This window comes from Corvus kubaryi, unplaced genomic scaffold (assembly GCF_017639235.1).
Source record: "Corvus kubaryi isolate FWS band 111438036 unplaced genomic scaffold, C.kubaryi_AGA036_p1.0 67, whole genome shotgun sequence".
Lineage (NCBI taxonomy): Eukaryota > Metazoa > Chordata > Aves > Passeriformes > Corvidae > Corvus > Corvus kubaryi.
In genome coordinates, this window is record NW_024582055.1 from 6,435,229 (window position 1) to 6,452,099 (window position 16,871).

At 40.1% G+C, this 16,871-nt stretch overlaps 2 protein-coding genes and 2 long non-coding RNA genes across 13 annotated transcripts in view; 3 read left to right on the forward strand and 1 right to left on the reverse strand.

Moving 5' to 3' along the window:
- Positions 1-5,859, forward strand: part of PDE5A (phosphodiesterase 5A) — a 107,291-nt gene extending 101,432 nt beyond the window's left edge. For all 9 annotated transcript variants that reach the window (XM_042048475.1, XM_042048476.1, XM_042048478.1 and 6 more), the window contains one exon: positions 474-5,859. In XM_042048475.1, the coding sequence (XP_041904409.1) occupies positions 474-611 (138 nt within the window). In that variant the 3' untranslated portion in view covers positions 612-5,859. The remainder of the gene's footprint in view (positions 1-473) is intronic.
- The window catches only part of LOC121674258, a 116,202-nt gene extending 102,351 nt beyond the window's left edge, over positions 1-13,851 (reverse strand). For both annotated transcript variants that reach the window (XR_006019506.1, XR_006019505.1), the window contains exons 1-2: positions 13,658-13,851; positions 8,316-8,394 (exon numbers count right to left, since the gene is read on the reverse strand). This is a non-coding gene — a long non-coding RNA (uncharacterized LOC121674258). The remainder of the gene's footprint in view (positions 1-8,315; positions 8,395-13,657) is intronic.
- On the forward strand, positions 9,358-12,704 carry FABP2 (fatty acid binding protein 2). Its single transcript, XM_042048485.1, has 4 exons — positions 9,358-10,698; positions 11,365-11,537; positions 12,134-12,241; positions 12,467-12,704. The coding sequence occupies exons 1-4, from the start codon at positions 10,632-10,634 to the stop codon at positions 12,515-12,517; spliced, it is 399 nt and encodes a 132-aa protein (XP_041904419.1). The 5' UTR covers positions 9,358-10,631; the 3' UTR covers positions 12,518-12,704.
- Positions 13,852-14,159: 308 nt separating the features above from the next.
- On the forward strand, positions 14,160-15,441 carry LOC121674262. The gene is made up of 2 exons (XR_006019509.1): positions 14,160-14,512; positions 14,858-15,441. It is a non-coding gene; the product is annotated as an uncharacterized LOC121674262 (long non-coding RNA).
- The last annotated feature ends 1,430 nt before the right edge of the window (positions 15,442-16,871 follow it).

Here is a 16,871-nt window from a genome sequence, read left to right on the forward strand (position 1 = left end):
GTAGAACCTGTCAGGAAAACAAGGCAGCCTTTGCTTTGAAGCCTCAGAAAACTGTCTCCAGCAAGAGGTAAGCCACTGAAAGAAGACTGAGTGTCACTGCAAAGGTACAGACTGGACGAACAGAAAACTCTTTAACAGAGCACCTGAGCAGGCTTGAATGCCCACAGTTCTAGAGCCTGAATATCTATACTTCTTCCGGTTAGGGGAGAGCTTCACCTTTCCATTTAAGAAAAGACCAGAAAAACTGGAATTATTTACTCTGAAATATGCACTGCTGCTTAGATTTACAGTTACCAAGTGATCCTAGTCCAAACTGCACCCAGCTCTTGTGTTAGGTAACCAGTGCAGTTAATGATCTACAGGTCTTTCCCCTAAATTCAGAAATCTGAAAAAATACAAAAGATGCATTTCATTCTCCATTTTTAATTAAAAACTGAATGCAATCTGTTTTCCATGTTCTCAATTTATTTCAGGCCCTAACACACGTGTCAGAGGCCTGCTCCCCTTTGCTGGATGGCTGCAGAAAAAACAGGCAGAAATGGCAAGCCTTAGCTGAGCAGCAGGAGAAGAACCTGATTAACGGAGAAAGCAATCAAGGCAAACGGAACTGAGCCGCTGCTTTAACCGCCACAGCTTAAGTTCCCGTAGGAGACACAGTAATAGGGGAGTACTGCGTTTTGCTGAACACTGTACGGATTTGGCTTACGTTTTGCCACTGCTGTATTATTTTTCCACATTTCAAGATATAGCATGACCATGTAGATGCCGAGATTATCTGAAGACAGTATGTTTCTTTTACTACATCTGACTGAGATGGAAAAAGACCTGCAAGGGCAGTTTTTGCTACCCTACCCCAAAAGAAGGTACTGGTGCAGGCACTGACTGTGCCTGAGAGCCTGTCGCTTTACAGATGTACATAATTGTTTAGTGATCATGTTGTGGCCAGTATCTGAAAGACTACTGCATTTTGCACCTTTTCTCTCTCTCTCTTCCCATCTTGCTATGTTATGTTATAAACTTATTGAGCAGTCTTGCCTGTTCTCTTTCCAGAGGTTCAGAGGAAAAATTGGGACTCACTCAGGGGAGCCTACTCCAACATAAACTATTGCTAACCTCTTTCAGAAAGCAGAACTGGGCTCTGAGGTAAAAAGCCCCAAAATCTGTGCACTCAGTAGGGTTTGGGTTTTTTCCATATTAGATGGATGTCTTAGCAAATGTGTTATTCCAACTGAAGAAATTCTAAGACCCCTGTGAATTACTAGGCAATGGGGGTCTTAGGAGTTTTGTGGAAGAAGTGTCATAGTTATCCGTGACCGATGGAAACTGCTTGAAGACTGATGAAACGTTCCAACGTAACTGACAGGCTGCCATGGAAGAACAGCTCCCATAGCTGCAAGAAGCGTCCAGAGAAACGGAAAGAAAACAGGATTGATTTTGTATGCTGTTTTTAACATTATTTGGAAGTTGATTTTAACGTCATCTAACCAAGAGACTGAATCACAGACAGAAGAGAATGACTGCAAGAGCAAGAGGTGAAAAGCTGAATCAGAATGATGCAGGAATGGCACATTCCTGGTGACCGTCAATGACTGATTCTTCAGGCCAGTGTTACTATGGCTATGACCACTTAGAAAAAAGTTTTATGATAACATCTCTTAAAAGTCATTTTTAACATTAGTTAAAAAGGACTAATCATGGTGTCTTAAAGAAATAGGAAAAGAATAATACCAAAAGCAAAAATAGCCAAGAGTGCTACAGGGATTTGCCATTTGTATGTGAGGCATTAACATTCTGAAAAGTAATAAATCAATGAACTTGCACTAGAAAAAAAAAAAAAATTGGTATATTATTTAAATGAAGATGATTAATAAAAATGGTTTCGAATTGGGAACCAATTAAAGAAAAAATACACACTGGACAAATCCCAAAAGAGGAATACAAGGAGAGTACTCTTCTTTAGGTAGACAGGACAAGGAGATGAATGTCAGCAGTCTAAAATGCATTAGCAGTACATGTAACTTTGGCTGCACAGAAACACACAAAATGTTCCAGTTTTTTTAATCTGTAATAATCTTTTTTTTTTAGTTAAAATCAGCAATTGTATTTGGCAAAAGTAGCACATTTGGCATTGCACTTTAAAGTGTGGGAACTTAGTTCTATCACAATAATGCAGGAAATTCTAGTTGGAAATTGCAATAAATTCTTCTTCCCAGGAGATTGTCAACCCCAACTTGTAAGAGCTGGTCAGAAAGACAGGGAAAATTCCCCCTTTTTATCAATGTTGTCATTTAGATAAACTATGCCAGAAGCTAAGAAAAGATGAAGCAAAGGTTTCAAAATATTTGATGATATTGAGTTACAGAGTTGATATTTTTTTATATGTAGAATAAGGTATTCTGACAGTCAGCAGCATTTCTGCCAACCTAAATTATTTGTCACTGATTAAGTCCTGTCTCAAACTTCTCTAGTGAGCACCAATAATAAATTATTGCAGCTGTGAATTTGAAAACATTTTTCTGCAGAAGAATGTCTCCTTATTCTGTCCCCCCAAAAAAAAAAAAAAAAAAAGGATTTCAACACTCATTAAGAATTCCAGGACTACTGTTTTGCAGTGATCCACATGTGTATTTCTATGCATACACAGTATGCAGATGACAGCAGCCTGCCCACCCCAACACAAGCCCCCAAAAAAAGGTTTTTAGGTACTTTTTCATAAATAGAAAACTTTGCTTCAGGATTTGCATAGTCCTTGTATAGTCTTTTCCTTGAGTGCTTGAGATACTGAAATATAATTATTATGCTAACTGATGAGATACATATTTAATATAAATAGGAATAAAATATATGTATATAAAGGTGTATCCTTGCTATTATGGTTGAGGTTAGTAATTCATGGTGACAACATAACTATGATGATATCAGTGTAGTGAAGTAACTTTGACATTAATATTCCAGTATTTCTTCACCATATTGTGTGTTCAGCAAAGCTTTATTACAACTAAATTTATAAATGCTACGAAGGAGTGCTGGATTCATACCTTTGACTTGAAAAAAAGGGCATGATGTTACATTTTTTTAAAAGGTTCACTTAAAGAGTTATACAGTATGTGCATATATTTAATTACATATCTGTATACATTTATCCCACACAATCTCTTCCACTATAAATGTTGGAATATACATATAAATACAGTTCCTACTACATAAACATTTAAATATCATAACACACCTGTATCTGTATATATTTCTACAAAACCAAAGCCTTTAAACTACTGGTTTAAGAACCTTGAAAGCATAGAGTGCTATTTCATGAAATTCAAAGCTTTTGCATAGTGTTTTACTCTGCCTGAAGGCAAAATCAGAGTGTGCTGGTTCTGTGTGATAGCTTTGTGTGAGTCACTTGCAGAAACTGCTCCTTCCTTTCATAATGTAGATAGGGGACAATATGGAAAAAAACCCCAAACCTAGCCTGGCTACAGGCAGGTTTCTTGCTTTGAAGTTCATTGTCTTCAGAACTCAACCTTTTCAAAGCCAGCTGGTGGATTACAGCCATGCAGCTGTCATTAATTTCATCATGAGCTGTGTATCTCATTATTTCAGTCAGCTCTCAAACACATTCTCCCCAATTTATATTGTCTAGCTATAACAATCAGTGTGGCTTACACAAGAAACCAGGTGAAATGGAGTTTATCACTTTGTCAGTTCAGCCTTAAATCCATTGAAACTATTGTCACATTTGGTATTTAAGTCTCTGGGTACAAGAAGTTGTCCCACTAATTCTTAATACTCCTCTCAATGAAGACAACTATTTTAGTATCCTACTTGATGTCAGATATGAACATATTTTCTTTCAAACTCACTCCACAGCACAGTTTAATGCCTAAAGTACACTTTTATTTCTCTGTTCTGAAAACAATTACTTGTATTAACATGCACAAAATTACTGATTAACCCTACCTCTTCTAATTCCAAATAACAGTGAGGCTCTTGAGCTGTAGGTACCATTTCTGTTCCCATAAGTTAGCCACACATGCAATATTAGCTGTAGAAGGCCTAGGTTTTCTAGTATCTCACACAGTTGGGGGGGGGGGGGTTGGAAATAATGTAATGCTGATTTTGGAGATGGTGTTAATTTTTAATTAGAAGCAGTTTATACTTAAGAGCAGATTACTCATATCTTCACAGAGGACATGTACAAGTGAGCTACTGATAAAAGGAAACAATTAATTTCACTGATGATCAACTGCTTTCTCCTTAGAAGAGAGCACCTAAGCCTGATTAAATGTATCACCTCCTGACAATTGCACGCATGTAAAAATAAACTTTTTAATTCCAATCCAATGCATTTTTCCTGGAAGCGGCATGAACTGAAAAATTCAGCACACTTATTTAATTCAAACATAAGGTTTGTCAAAATTACCACGTAACTGATTTTCCAGCCCATTATACAGAAAGATAATGAAGAGTCAGGTCTAGTCCCTTAAAATTTGAGGAGTGATCTGGAAGGTGTCCCTTTCACTTAGGCATAAGAAGATAGCAGAGACTTTTTATGGAAAAAAAATCGCCTCACTCATGATAAATTAATATGTTTTTAAAGGTGTTATAAAGACCTCGTATTTCAAGCAAATTTATATAGCAGTATTAGTTCAGAGTCTTAGCGCTGATGCTGCAGTTCTTTCCTTCATGTCAAATCACATGCAGTTTACATTTCAGAAGGTTTCAGCTTTATTTCCCAGGTACCTGCCATACTTCTTCAGGGGCTTGCACTAATTTGAAACATAATCTTGAACATTGGAGCTTGAATAACAGAATGAGTTTGGCCTGAGTATGGTAAATAACAAGGGCTTGTTTGGACTTTGACAGGAAGAAGAAACAGCACAGAATCTGGCGTGGTAATTAGTGATGCTTGCTAAATGCAGCAAATTGTGACAGCAGGATATTTTATCCTGGTCATTGCGGTGGATGGAAATTGCACGGGAAAGTTTCTTTTCCACAGAAGGAAGTTTGTTTCCATAGAGAAACTGCTATCGAAGTAGCGCTGTTTATAAATGTGTATTTATGTGACAGTGCTCTGGGATAGCTGGTTCCCGCTAACTTCCACAGCATGAGCTTGGCATGCCAGGGCCTCATGTATGCTCAGCTGCCCACCTGAAGTCAAGTATGTGATTCCCATTTACCTCAGTGGGAACTGGGTTGAGCTGTATAGAAAGCGAAAGAATGGGTCAAATCCACCTTTTTTTACCTGTAAAGAGGGACCGAGCCCTTACCCTTGGTGACAGCTGCCTCACCTGCTCTTTGCTGTGTTCAGCTATTCCCACTGATGCCCAAGGTACCGTACAGATGTAGCTGAAGTTAGAATTCGAGTCCTCTTTGTATTCACATGGCAGATACCTGCATGTGTCTCTTAAAGAATGTAGTTTGAAATGCACTGTAAATAGTTTTAACATACATTCCTATTATAGTTTAATAAAAACCTTAATCACAGTCACTAGTCACTGAGTTTGTCCATTTGTATTCTTCTACCTTTTAAAAATATCTGAACAAATACATAGTTTCTGGGCACAGTATTTTTGTACTAGGTTAAGGGGTTTTTCTGTATATTATGTTTTGCCTTTAAGCAGTATTAAAATCTTCTGAATGTTATGTGTTCTCTCTTGCTACTGTCCTATGACTTCTTAGAATAAAGCTAGTTACATTACTTAAGAGAACCATTAGCCCTACTTACTGTACAGCTGCTAGAGAACATAAGAGTCAGCTTATTTTCTGTGGTCAGACTGCTGCTTATTACTTATTTCCTCCATTCTTCTCTTTGTACTGTTTTCATGCTTTTTAAAATAAAAAGGATGATGTCAAATTTTACTGTTTGTTATAATTAATATTATTGAGGTGGAATTTTCAATGCCTAATTCAAACCATTGCTTCTGTAAATTTATATTTCATAGTAACTTCTCTAGGTCCTAGAAATCCTGAAGAGAAAAACGTCTCTGTTAATATCAAGATACTTCTGAGTACTACTGCGAGCACCCAGCAGTGAAGTAGCTCTTGTTTAAAAACAGCAAAAAATAATTCAGTGCTACTGACCACTAGAGAGCACTGGAGCTGCACCTCCTGAGAGCTGTCAGAAACCAGTTTATTTCTGACAGAAAGCAGAACAAGCAAATACAAGAGTTGCACAGATGTATCCTCATCCTCTGCCACCATCTATCAGTTCCTGGGGGGTATCAATTGCAAGAGAGAAATAAATAGTCAGCCCAGTGACTTCGACCAAAACTGTGGAAAAAAATTATTTCCGACAACCAAAGCCTCATTATGCATAAATTGCTGGTCCTGGAAGTAATTCTGGACCAGTGGGCTTCTTGGCAATTGCTGTTCTTTGCCTATTAGGTCCTCCACAGCAACACTTCTGGCTTGACTTTTTTTAGCTCTAGGCAAAACCAAGAAGTATGTACATCCCTGACAAACAGCAGGCTCATTCAAGAAGTTATGAAGGGCCAGATTTAGCTCAGCACAAAACACAAGCACTGTTTGCTCGAACCAACTGCAATTTATGAGTGCAACTGCACAACTGCCTGTGCATATCTACAAACATCAGGTCACCATTTGCTGCTGGGACACCTTTCCACCCCCTCACCACCCCAGTCATGCTCCTGCTCAGTCTTTCTGGCCTGCTGAAGATGTGAATTCCCTTCTGAGAAGTGGCCATGTTTTCAGCAGGAGCACTGGGATACATTTCTTACCCAGGCCTGGAAAGAACATGACCTTGAGTGAGGGCATTTTTATTGAAGAGGTGAACGAACATTACACGAAGTCCTTCTCTTCTTGTACAGTTCTGATGCCTCATTAACAAATGGAAACGACAAAAGCTCTTACCTCCAGCCAGATTTTTAGTAACAGTAGGGACAGCTATTGCATTTCACATTCCCATGAAACCTCACCCTTCAAGATTTTTAGGAAAAAACACACATGATTGAGTTTGTTCCAATAGTAAGCTTTAGGGACAGACTTATGGAATCTGACAGTCATTGAGTTTTTCAACCCTTCAGAGAAGAGTAGCATTTCTTAGCACACAGAGAACTTTAGAACCATTTCAGTTGAAAAATGCCCCAAGTTCATAATGGCTGCAAAATGGCTGAAATATCTAAAGTTTACACAGGTTTCTCTTGTTTAACACAATCAAATTTTAAGAGTAAAATCCATGGTTAAATCATAGCAGTAGCTTACACATGATACACTTGTGTATAGGCATTCAGAATCCTTTTATTGCAGTTAATGAAGTCCCTGGCAATTTATTTTATAATATAGACCTTCTTAATGAAAGGAAAGTTCATTTTACAGATAAGTAAAGGGGTTAATTTAATCAAGGTCACAAAGAAGTCCATTTCTGAGCTGAAAAGAGAAGCAGAACATGGGTGTCTGTTCTGCTTTTACATGAGACAAGAAGAAAAGAATTTTAAACTGAAACCATCTTTTCCTTTTGCATATACAAATATTTAAATATCTTAGCCATACAGGGTGCTCTCCTCCTATAATGCTGCACTCAGAACAACTCTGAAGCTCTCTATTTTACAGATGAAATTAGATTCAAGCCACTAATCCAGATAATCACAATAACCTTTCGTGGGGTTTGGAACTATATTATAACCAAGAGAAAAATTTTACAATAGGCAAAAAAGTTATGTTGAAACGAGCTAAAAGTTCAGTGCAGATTTTGGAGAAACCAAAATGACCAATGCAGACTTTCAATACTGTACAACTTGACCCCACCCTAGGATCACATTTCATTTTCTAAACAAAAAGAAATTGGGGAATACAGGAATATTCAGATATAAAATTTAACTACCCTTAGAAAAGCCTGACAAAAAGCCCCATGGGGCAACTGGCATATCAGTCTCTATGGGGCAAGTGTCAAATGGCACTAATACTCAGAGATTCTTATAACCTTTTCTGGAAAAGCACACTTATTTTTATTGGCAGTTGTTCACTGTCACCCTTTCTTCATTGAAACAAGGCCAGATTCTATTATTCTACATAATCCTAGGATTCATACATACAGCATGATTTTAGCATACAATAACTGATAAATACCAGAGTGGTTACTGTTTTAATCCTAAATTTTGCTTCTAGATTTTTTCAAGCTGGATCTTATTATTAACTCATGCACTTCGGTTCACTGCAATAAAAAACTCTCAAAAATGCAGCACTTTATGGATCAGAACGATTATACAGGAATTAAAAAGCAGTGTATACAGACAGTTAAGAGTAAGTTTTAAGACTCAACAGCCCACTACTAATCACACAAATGGATCTATACTCACTGAAAATTTCTAGGTAATCCTCAAATGTTGAATTCTCTTGCTGAACAGATTTCACATTAGCAGCATCCAGGAGATTCTCCTTGAACGAGAATAAAACCAGAAATTCAGCAAACAGGCAGCTGCAGTGGGACAACATCTAGCTCAAGTAGGATCTAATCCTGCTGCAATGCAACACCTCATTGCAATATGTACTTTAAAATTATTTATCCAGGAGATGGCATTAGTTAGGCTCCTGGTTGCTAGGCCACCCATTGTTATTCTTGAATTGGCTTTACTGGTGTAGAATTGTCTATTTATCACATCGATATAAAATTGAATATTGGGGTTCGAATGCTTAGTGAAACTTCACAGGAAGGAATCCACCTTTGCAATCCATCCCAAGACATAATGAAGAATCATTCAGTAGAAAACACTCATAAATACTGCACACTCAATCTGCATGGTTGTATTAGGAATTAATCTCTCTTATTATATAATATTACACAAATCAATATTTTCATGAGTACATTATGTCTATGCTGGCCCCAAGCCTTAACCAACCCAAGAGTTCTACTGTCCCAGCTAATTTTAGTCAGAACAACTCGAATACAAGCCATGAAACAAGAAGGATGAATACAACCCACTGCAAAAGCCTTTTTGTCACCCTGATCTTTGGAACTTCATTGTCAACTGCCATTACAATACAGGTTGCTATGATGATCACAGATTGGCAGGATGAGGTTGGCATGATCATATAAGTTAATAATTTATTCCCAGCTACTTTATCTAAAGATCAAACTTCAAAGTTAATAAGATTGTCCATTTTCAGTGTTCTGAAGCTGGCACGTTGAAGAAAGCCACAAAGCCAAGAACACACTCTTAGCTTTCAAAACTGTCATAAAACCAGCAATACTAGAAAACAAGATTTCAGTGCACCATTGAAGAAAATGTTGTAGTTCTGAAAACCACACAAGGAAGAGGGAGACTGAAGAAGGGAAAGGGCTGTGGAATATTCCAACTAAAATTTAAAAAAAATCTATAAAACTGATTTTAATTGTGATTTTAGAAGGAAAACCAGCTATTATAGGAAGACAGAAGAACTCTAAATGAAGTGTATATTGTATGATCCTAGTACCTGTGGAAAACCAAAGTCATGTTTTGTCATATTGAGCAACTCCCATCATTTTAGGCCTCAATTTTCTACGAAATACAGCAGAAGCTGTACTACAACCACTGCCAGAAAGAACCTTTCTGCAAAGACTGTAAAGAGAGTTTTGTTATGTAACAACAGCTTGGATGAACTATAACTTGACACTGGGTATTTTTGTTTAAGTATATATACTACACAGAAAACATAAGAATGACAGTGATAACTACAATGGTCAAGATACACACCTGCACACTAAAAACAGATAATCTTACCCTTAGAATGAACTTTGCCCATTTTATGAGCTGGCTGAAGGGTAAAGATGGGCATGCATGATTGGCACAGCACAGGGCATGGGCTAAAACACTTTTTGAGTTATTCAAGTGATCAAAAACTGCATGAAATTGTGGAAAAAAACTTCATGTGGAAACTACACACAGAGACCTAACTGTTACTGTGAAATGCACATTGTGAGATACTTCCCTGATCATGATTCGGAGCAAACAGCCTGAACACCTTCCATCTGGCTGGTTTCTCCACTGAATGTGTTATACTGAAGAAAATTTGTAGAAGCTGCTGAGAATTTAAACTAAATATATTAAAAAGTGATCACATGAATAGGCACTACCATCCCAATTTTCACAGCTCAGTGTTAGACAGGGAGCAAGAGGAGAGTTTTCTGAAACAACCTGCAGACATTCAGTAAATCCTCTGCCCCACACTTGTTATGTTGAGCAGAACAGACCCCAACCAAATCATAATGGAAAAAGTAGAGATTTGTGTTTGTTTTGCTGGGTGAATAATATCACCTCCAGTTGCATAAAGACTCTTCCACAAGCTGAAGATGCAACCAGGATACGAATGTCAAGAAATGCTGTTAGTTTAATTATTACTTTCACTAGACACCTGATTTTTTACTGCACTTGGTGGATAGAATAAATAGATTAGCAATTTGTAATTGAGATGAGCAATAAAGATACTGTCACAATCTGGGGGCAGATTGAGCAAACAGTGTGGTCAGGACTGGGAATTTGATCAAACTACAGGGAACTTCTCCTTGAAGAGGTCAGTGCATCTGTTGAGCTTTACTCAGCCACATCATCCTGTAAATTGCTCTTAAGATAAGGCAGTACATAAATTCCCTTTGCAAAGACTTGTCCCTGCAGAGCAGCCCTCCTGCAGGAACAGCCATGGCATTCGACGGGACTTGGAAAATCGACAGAAACGAGAACTATGAGAAGTTCATGGAGGCAATGGGTAAGGCTTGCTTTTCCAACCCCTTCTGCAGGAAAAATACCACGCCAGCTGAATACAAACTCAAACTGTCTGAGAACTACCTTCGGGCAGCCTGTCCTTTCACTCTTGGCAGTTCTGCCCCTGCATCTGTTTTCAAAACATTCTGGGGCAGGAGGGGAAGATGCTGAGAAACGTTCTGATTTTAATTTCAATGTGTTAATCTTAAGTACTTTAACTAATTCCAAATTTATTTCAGCAGAAGAAAATCTAGATTTGAGGGAAAGGCTCAGACAACTTGAATGGATAAACTTTAAACAGAATTTTATAGCTGGAATATTATTTTGACAGCATTAAACCAGTTTAAAAATTACACGGGAAGGAAACCATCATTCTTCAATTTCAGAGAAACGCTTGTTTCAAGTAATTCTAACACCCTTAGGTTTGTACAAACTGTGCATTATATGGATATAAACATAACCACTACAGTTAGACAGTGATTTGTATTATATGTGTACCAGTGAATATGGTCTCAATGAAAATTGAAAGACAAAAGTTTGTGTCATTCTGGGTTATTCCAGAATGCTGGAATAAACTCACTTGGACACATAGAATTCACTAAAAAGGGACAAATACGATGCTCTAAAGGTTTGAGGTTTTTTTCTGATTTATGTTAACTGATTTTTCTAGGTATTGGCATGATGAAAAGAAAGCTGGGAGCCCATGATAATCTGAAGATCACCATCCAACAAGATGGGAACAAATTTACCGTCAAAGAAGCCAGCAACTTCCGAAACATAGAGATTGAATTCACTCTGGGAGTGAACTTTGAGTACAGCCTGGCTGATGGGACTGAACTTTCCGTAAGAGTCTTTCCACATAATTCAGTATTTATTATGTGATAATAACTTAATGAAGTGCAGCTTCAAGATGAATAATTTGTCTTCCTAGTTTTTAATTTAAATTTTACTTTTGAATTACTTTAAATTTCACTGAACCTGACGGCTCAGGAATGCTTGCAGCTTATACACCAAAGCACAAGGGAGTGTTTACTGTTAATGGTTCAACACTGCACATGGATCTCAGGGTTCCAGTGAGAGCCCAAAAAGCAGAGCAAGTAGCAATTTTCACAGGACAAAATGAAGGTGATTTGCAATTTTACTTTTTCCAATACTCAAGTCCACCACCTAGAGTGCAGAGTGGGTATTTGTAAGAAATTAAATTTTCTCTGTTGATACAATTAATTAAAATAAGCTGTATTGACCAGTAAAAAACACCTAGCTTGGCTATTATGCATTTAAATAAACCAATAGTTTTATTAAAATTTCATTTTCACAGCCTTTCTAAAAAGCATTATTATACTGTTTTAATCTTTTTTCACTTTCAAGCATTCTACAGCCTTTAAATCAAATCACTGTCATAACTGTTGCAAAATATTTGGGCTTTTTTACCATCACAGGGCGCTTGGAACCTTGAAGGAAATAAACTTGTGGGCACATTCACCAGAAAAGACAACGGAAAAGTACTTAAAGCATACAGAGAAATCGTGGGTGACGAACTCGTTCAGGTGAGTTAAGAAGCCATTTGCACACAAGTTTATAATAAAACGAACAGAAAAAGTTTTAAGAACTGTTCTAGATGTAGAAAATACTTTCTTCAAGCCAAATAACCTCATTTATCTTTAGTGAAAATTCTCAAGTCACCTACCGAAATTTAAAACTCTCTGAACCGTATCTGGGAAATGAAACTTTGCAATTCCAGCCACTGATTTTCCTTCCCGATTTCTTAACAGACCTACGTGTATGAAGGAGTTGAGTCCAAGAGATTCTTCAAAAGGGGCTAAGCACTTCACACAGAACTGCACCAGAATGAAGAAACAATAAGAGACCATTTTCTACACATCCTCTGTGTGTTGTTTTCCCCTTCCATCCCCTCACAGCTCCTCCCGAGCTGCAGTTTACCTGATGAAAATATGGGCTCATTTTTTATGTTACTGTTTTGTCTTGAATAAACAAACTCCAACTAACAAATGCTAAAATGTCTTTTGTATCAAGTCCTACCAAAGTGTCATAACATAAAAGGCTGCAGAAATTATTTTGCACAGGCAGAACTTCAGTATTTTTGCACAAGCTCTCAAATGGAAACTTAAGTTTCCTTACAAAGGTATTTATACTGAGAAACAGTTTCTCTGTATATTTAATATTGTGCAAAAGGATAGGAAAACCGAGAGGTAATACAGATGGGGACAAGGCTTAAAAGGGAAGTACTATTTGTTTCGGCCCAAATCTCTAATATGCTTCATCTACAACACATGCTTAACCAATACTTGCTACATAAAGACAAATCCATCTTTATTTCTATTGACAGAACTTATTAAGGAAAACTGCTACACACAAGTGCTTGTTTAAGAGAAGTAAGTTATGTTCAGAAGCACCTGTTTGCATTCTGCCTTATCTCTTAATTTGATGCTAAAAAGGGGTAATAGCTGCCAAGAGAAAGGATTTGTTTCACATACTCATGGGTTTCTGGTCATTCTTCTGGACATGAAAGTAATAGTCCTGATTTCAATATGGAGTGAACTGGAAGGGCTGAGGGTGGCACATCCCAGCTGTAAGTGTGGCATCAGGGTGTGCCGCTTCATTTATTTTTATTTACTTCTTCAGCTGTGTGTTATGCACATAAAGCACACAGAATACACTATCTACATGAACTTTTCCATGTTTGCTCAGTGCACAAGCTCCAGCTAACTTCAAGGAGAGGAGTGTATCTTAAAACAATTTCAATTTTCCTAAACTTCTTCACAACACGATATCCCTAAACGTCTTCTGGTTTTTCTCAGGATATCATCTGCTTTCCAAGAAACGGCATCGGGATGAACTCGGGAATGTTTATTTCCACACAAGCCAAAGCACAGGTGGCAGGACAAGACCAACACGGTCTGACAGGACTGACTGCCGGCTCTTCCCCAATGTCCATATCTCACCTGACAGACAACAGCAGCAACCAGCAGCATCCAGGCAGGAATGTCAGTCACCAGCCCAAGGGGAGCCACCACAAGCACCGCCTCTCCCAGCGACAGAGAGACAAGCAGGAATCCTCTCCACGTCCAACGTCTTCACCACCCCTACAAGGCGGTGCCTGAGGAGGGAATGGCGGGGCGGGGTCTGAGGCGGCAGGGGCGGGGCGGTGCCTGAGGCGGGAATGGGGGCCTTTTGGCTGAGGCGGGAACGGGGTGGCTTTGGCTGAGGCGGGAATGGAGGGGGCTGAGGCGGAATGGCGGGGCGGTGCCTGAGGCGGCAGGGGCAGGGCGATGCCTGAGGCGGGAATGGAAGAGCTACGCCTGAAGCGGGAATGGAGGGGGCTGAGGCGGGAATGGCGGGGCGGTGCCTGAGGCGGGAATGGCGGGGCGGTGCCTGAGGCGGCAGGGGCGGGGCGGTGCCTGAGGAGGGAATGGCGGGCGGTGCCTGAGGCGGGAATGGCGGGCGGTGCCTGAGGCGGCAGGGGCGGGGCCGCCGCGCGTGATCCCGTGGGTGTGGCCGCGGTACGTGCGCTCCGTTGTCATTGGCGCCGCACCCGGAAGAGCCACTGGCGCCTGCGCGGTGGGGCCGCCGCGCGATCCTCTCCCAGCCCGCCGAGGAGATGGAGGCGGCGGCGTGGCGGCGGCAGCGGGAGCAGGAACAGGAACAGGAACAGCAGGAGCGGGAGCAGGAGGATGGTGGGCGGGTGCTGTCACGATCCCTGTCGGGACAGTCTTACTGGCTGGACCTGTGGCTCTTCATCCTCTTCGACCTGGCACTTTTCCTGCTTATCTACCTGCTGCCCTGAGGGCGCGGCCCAGGTGAGGGGCGGCGTTCGGGGATGGTCGGTCTGTCGGTCGGTCTGTCAGTCGGTCGGGAAGCCCCGACAGGCTGTGCCCCATGGAGGGAAGGCTGCGCTTCAGGAGTGGGCCCCGGGAACAGCCTTGGCATTCCCACAGCCCCGCCTCAGAAGGCCTCGGAAGCACAAATGCCTCTCAGGAATCTGGAAACTAATTCCAAGCCACCCTCAGCTTTATTTAATTGTTTGCGAGATTTATTATCCGCTCTCTGTTCGGGAGGTGTGGTTGATGCTCCTTACAGGTCAGTATCTTCCGAAGGGCTGTGCAGCACTATGAGCGTAACTAGACCTTTTCTGTTCCCTGTAGGGCCATTCCCACCAAGGGAATTCTCACCTATTCCGCACCTTATGAACACAGGCGGTGGAAGAGGAGGACCATTTGTGCGCGATGAACAACTGGGGACAAGACTCTAGTGGAGTCTCTATGGAGGAGGCACATTTTTATACACTATATCTTAAGAGATCTCTGTGTGTCACAAGTGTTACTGTTCAGGTTTTACCTGTATCTTTTTTGTGTGTCCTAAACTGTGCCTTAAAGGTTACGTAAGACAGACTGACTGTGCTTTTGTGATTAGTACCTAAAGGCTTCTTGTGCAGAAATGGAAGTATGCACTGTTTGAGTAAAATCTACTGAAAGGACACCCTGCAGAGTGGCTGAGAATAAAACCCAGCTCTTGTGTACACTGAAGTTAGAGCATCATCTGTTCCTTCAACAGATGAAGCTTAGCCAGCTGTTTTACTTCCAAAAAGTTAATTCTGATGGGTTGAGGCTGGTTGGTTTTGTATGATGTCTTTCTTCTTTCTTTACCTTTGGCAGTTCCTGCGCCTGCTCAGGCTCGGTATTTATACATATAAATACATACATGTATAAACATGCCCATGTTTAACCCAGCAGCAGTGTCCTGTCCTCACTTACTGATTAAGATAAATCTGGTTCTGATCTCCTTGCTAGAAAATGCTTAGGAGGAGCTGACAAGAGCAGCCTTGAGTCACTGGCAGATGACACATAAAACCCTCCTCCTCACCTTCCATGGATGGCTATAAGTAGACAGTAATAGATAATTAAAAGGTTTCAACATCAATTTCCTCTGTCACACGAGAGGGAGACTTTCAAACCCATGTTAGAGGCACGAGGCTCTTGCAGTCGTTGGAGAAAGAAACAGAAGCTGAGCACATAGATGGAGCTTTTTGCCGGGGGAGGTTTGGGGGAAGAGAGTCTTCCAGCTATGGATGAAGGGGGTTCAGTTTTCTTTGGTATTGTTCCCTTGGGAATACTAATTTCTAGTCCTGAGAAGTACAATCCATGCTTGGTTGGTATTTTTTCCAGGAATACATTTAACAAAATAACTAGATTGGAGAGACTTGGAAGTGCAGAGTGGTTCAGTGTCTTCCCACACATTAAAAGAAAATGGGCCAGGATCATGTTAAATAGGATTTGGGATGCAAAAGTGGACAAAAGCTCTTTCCTTTTATTTTTCTTTGATTGTTGAGACAATTTTGCTATTGGCAGTGGTTTGTTTCATGTGTCAGACCTGCATTTATGATCTTGGCTGCTGGTACCTGTGAGATCAGTGGCTTCAGAGATCTTGACTCAAGGTGCACAGGAGCCCTGAACTATGATTGCATTCTCACAAACAGAAGAAGGGGGGTTCTAGTTTTTCAAATGAGGACGTTAAAGAGACAAGTTCACTGCATTCACTACCTTTTGTTTCCTCCCCCTCTGGCATGGTATCACAAGTGAAAGCTGCAGGGAAGAGCCTGTCAGGAAAGGACTGTAATGTTGCTCCAGTTCTCTTTTGATACGGAAGACAGGTGAGATTTAATGGCTATTAAGGCTTAGAAAGTTGAATTTTAAGGCATCTTCCACTAAGTTAGTTTTCTCCTTCAGCTAGATCTGACACGAAAGGTTTTGCTTATCTCAGAAAACTTAAGAGCTAACAAAGTGCAGGCTTGTGCTGCACTGGGCTCAAGCTGTTCCATAGGCACATACTCTGGAGGCTCCAGAGTACACAGATCCCGGCAACTTTTGCTTATCCCTAGTAAAGATAGTAAGGTAGCTCATGTGTTGGTCAATCACTTGTCACCCAGTCTGTGGGACTGTGGTATAAAAATTGCTTTATGCATTTCATAGCTACTTTAAAAGTTTAATCTATTTAACAGCTTTGTAAAATAGTTCAGAAGATTAATTTTACTGTTCAAAAGAGTACTGTTCAAAACCCCATCTCCACAAAAACCTCCAACCATCACTAGCAGCATTATACCTGTCGCTTTAAAAATGTAGTTCTGGAAAGCCAACTTTTTCTTTTTTTTTTAAACGTGGA

Excerpts from the sequence above, each read along its gene's own strand:
- FABP2 (XM_042048485.1), top strand. The coding sequence starts at position 10,632 with ATGGCATTCGACGGGACTTGGAAAATCGACAGAAACGAGAACTATGAG. Across the intron at positions 11,538-12,133 it reads CTGATGGGACTGAACTTTCC|GGCGCTTGGAACCTTGAAGG; the intron begins GTAAGAGTCTTT and ends TTACCATCACAG. Across the intron at positions 12,242-12,466 it reads TGGGTGACGAACTCGTTCAG|ACCTACGTGTATGAAGGAGT; the intron begins GTGAGTTAAGAA and ends ATTTCTTAACAG.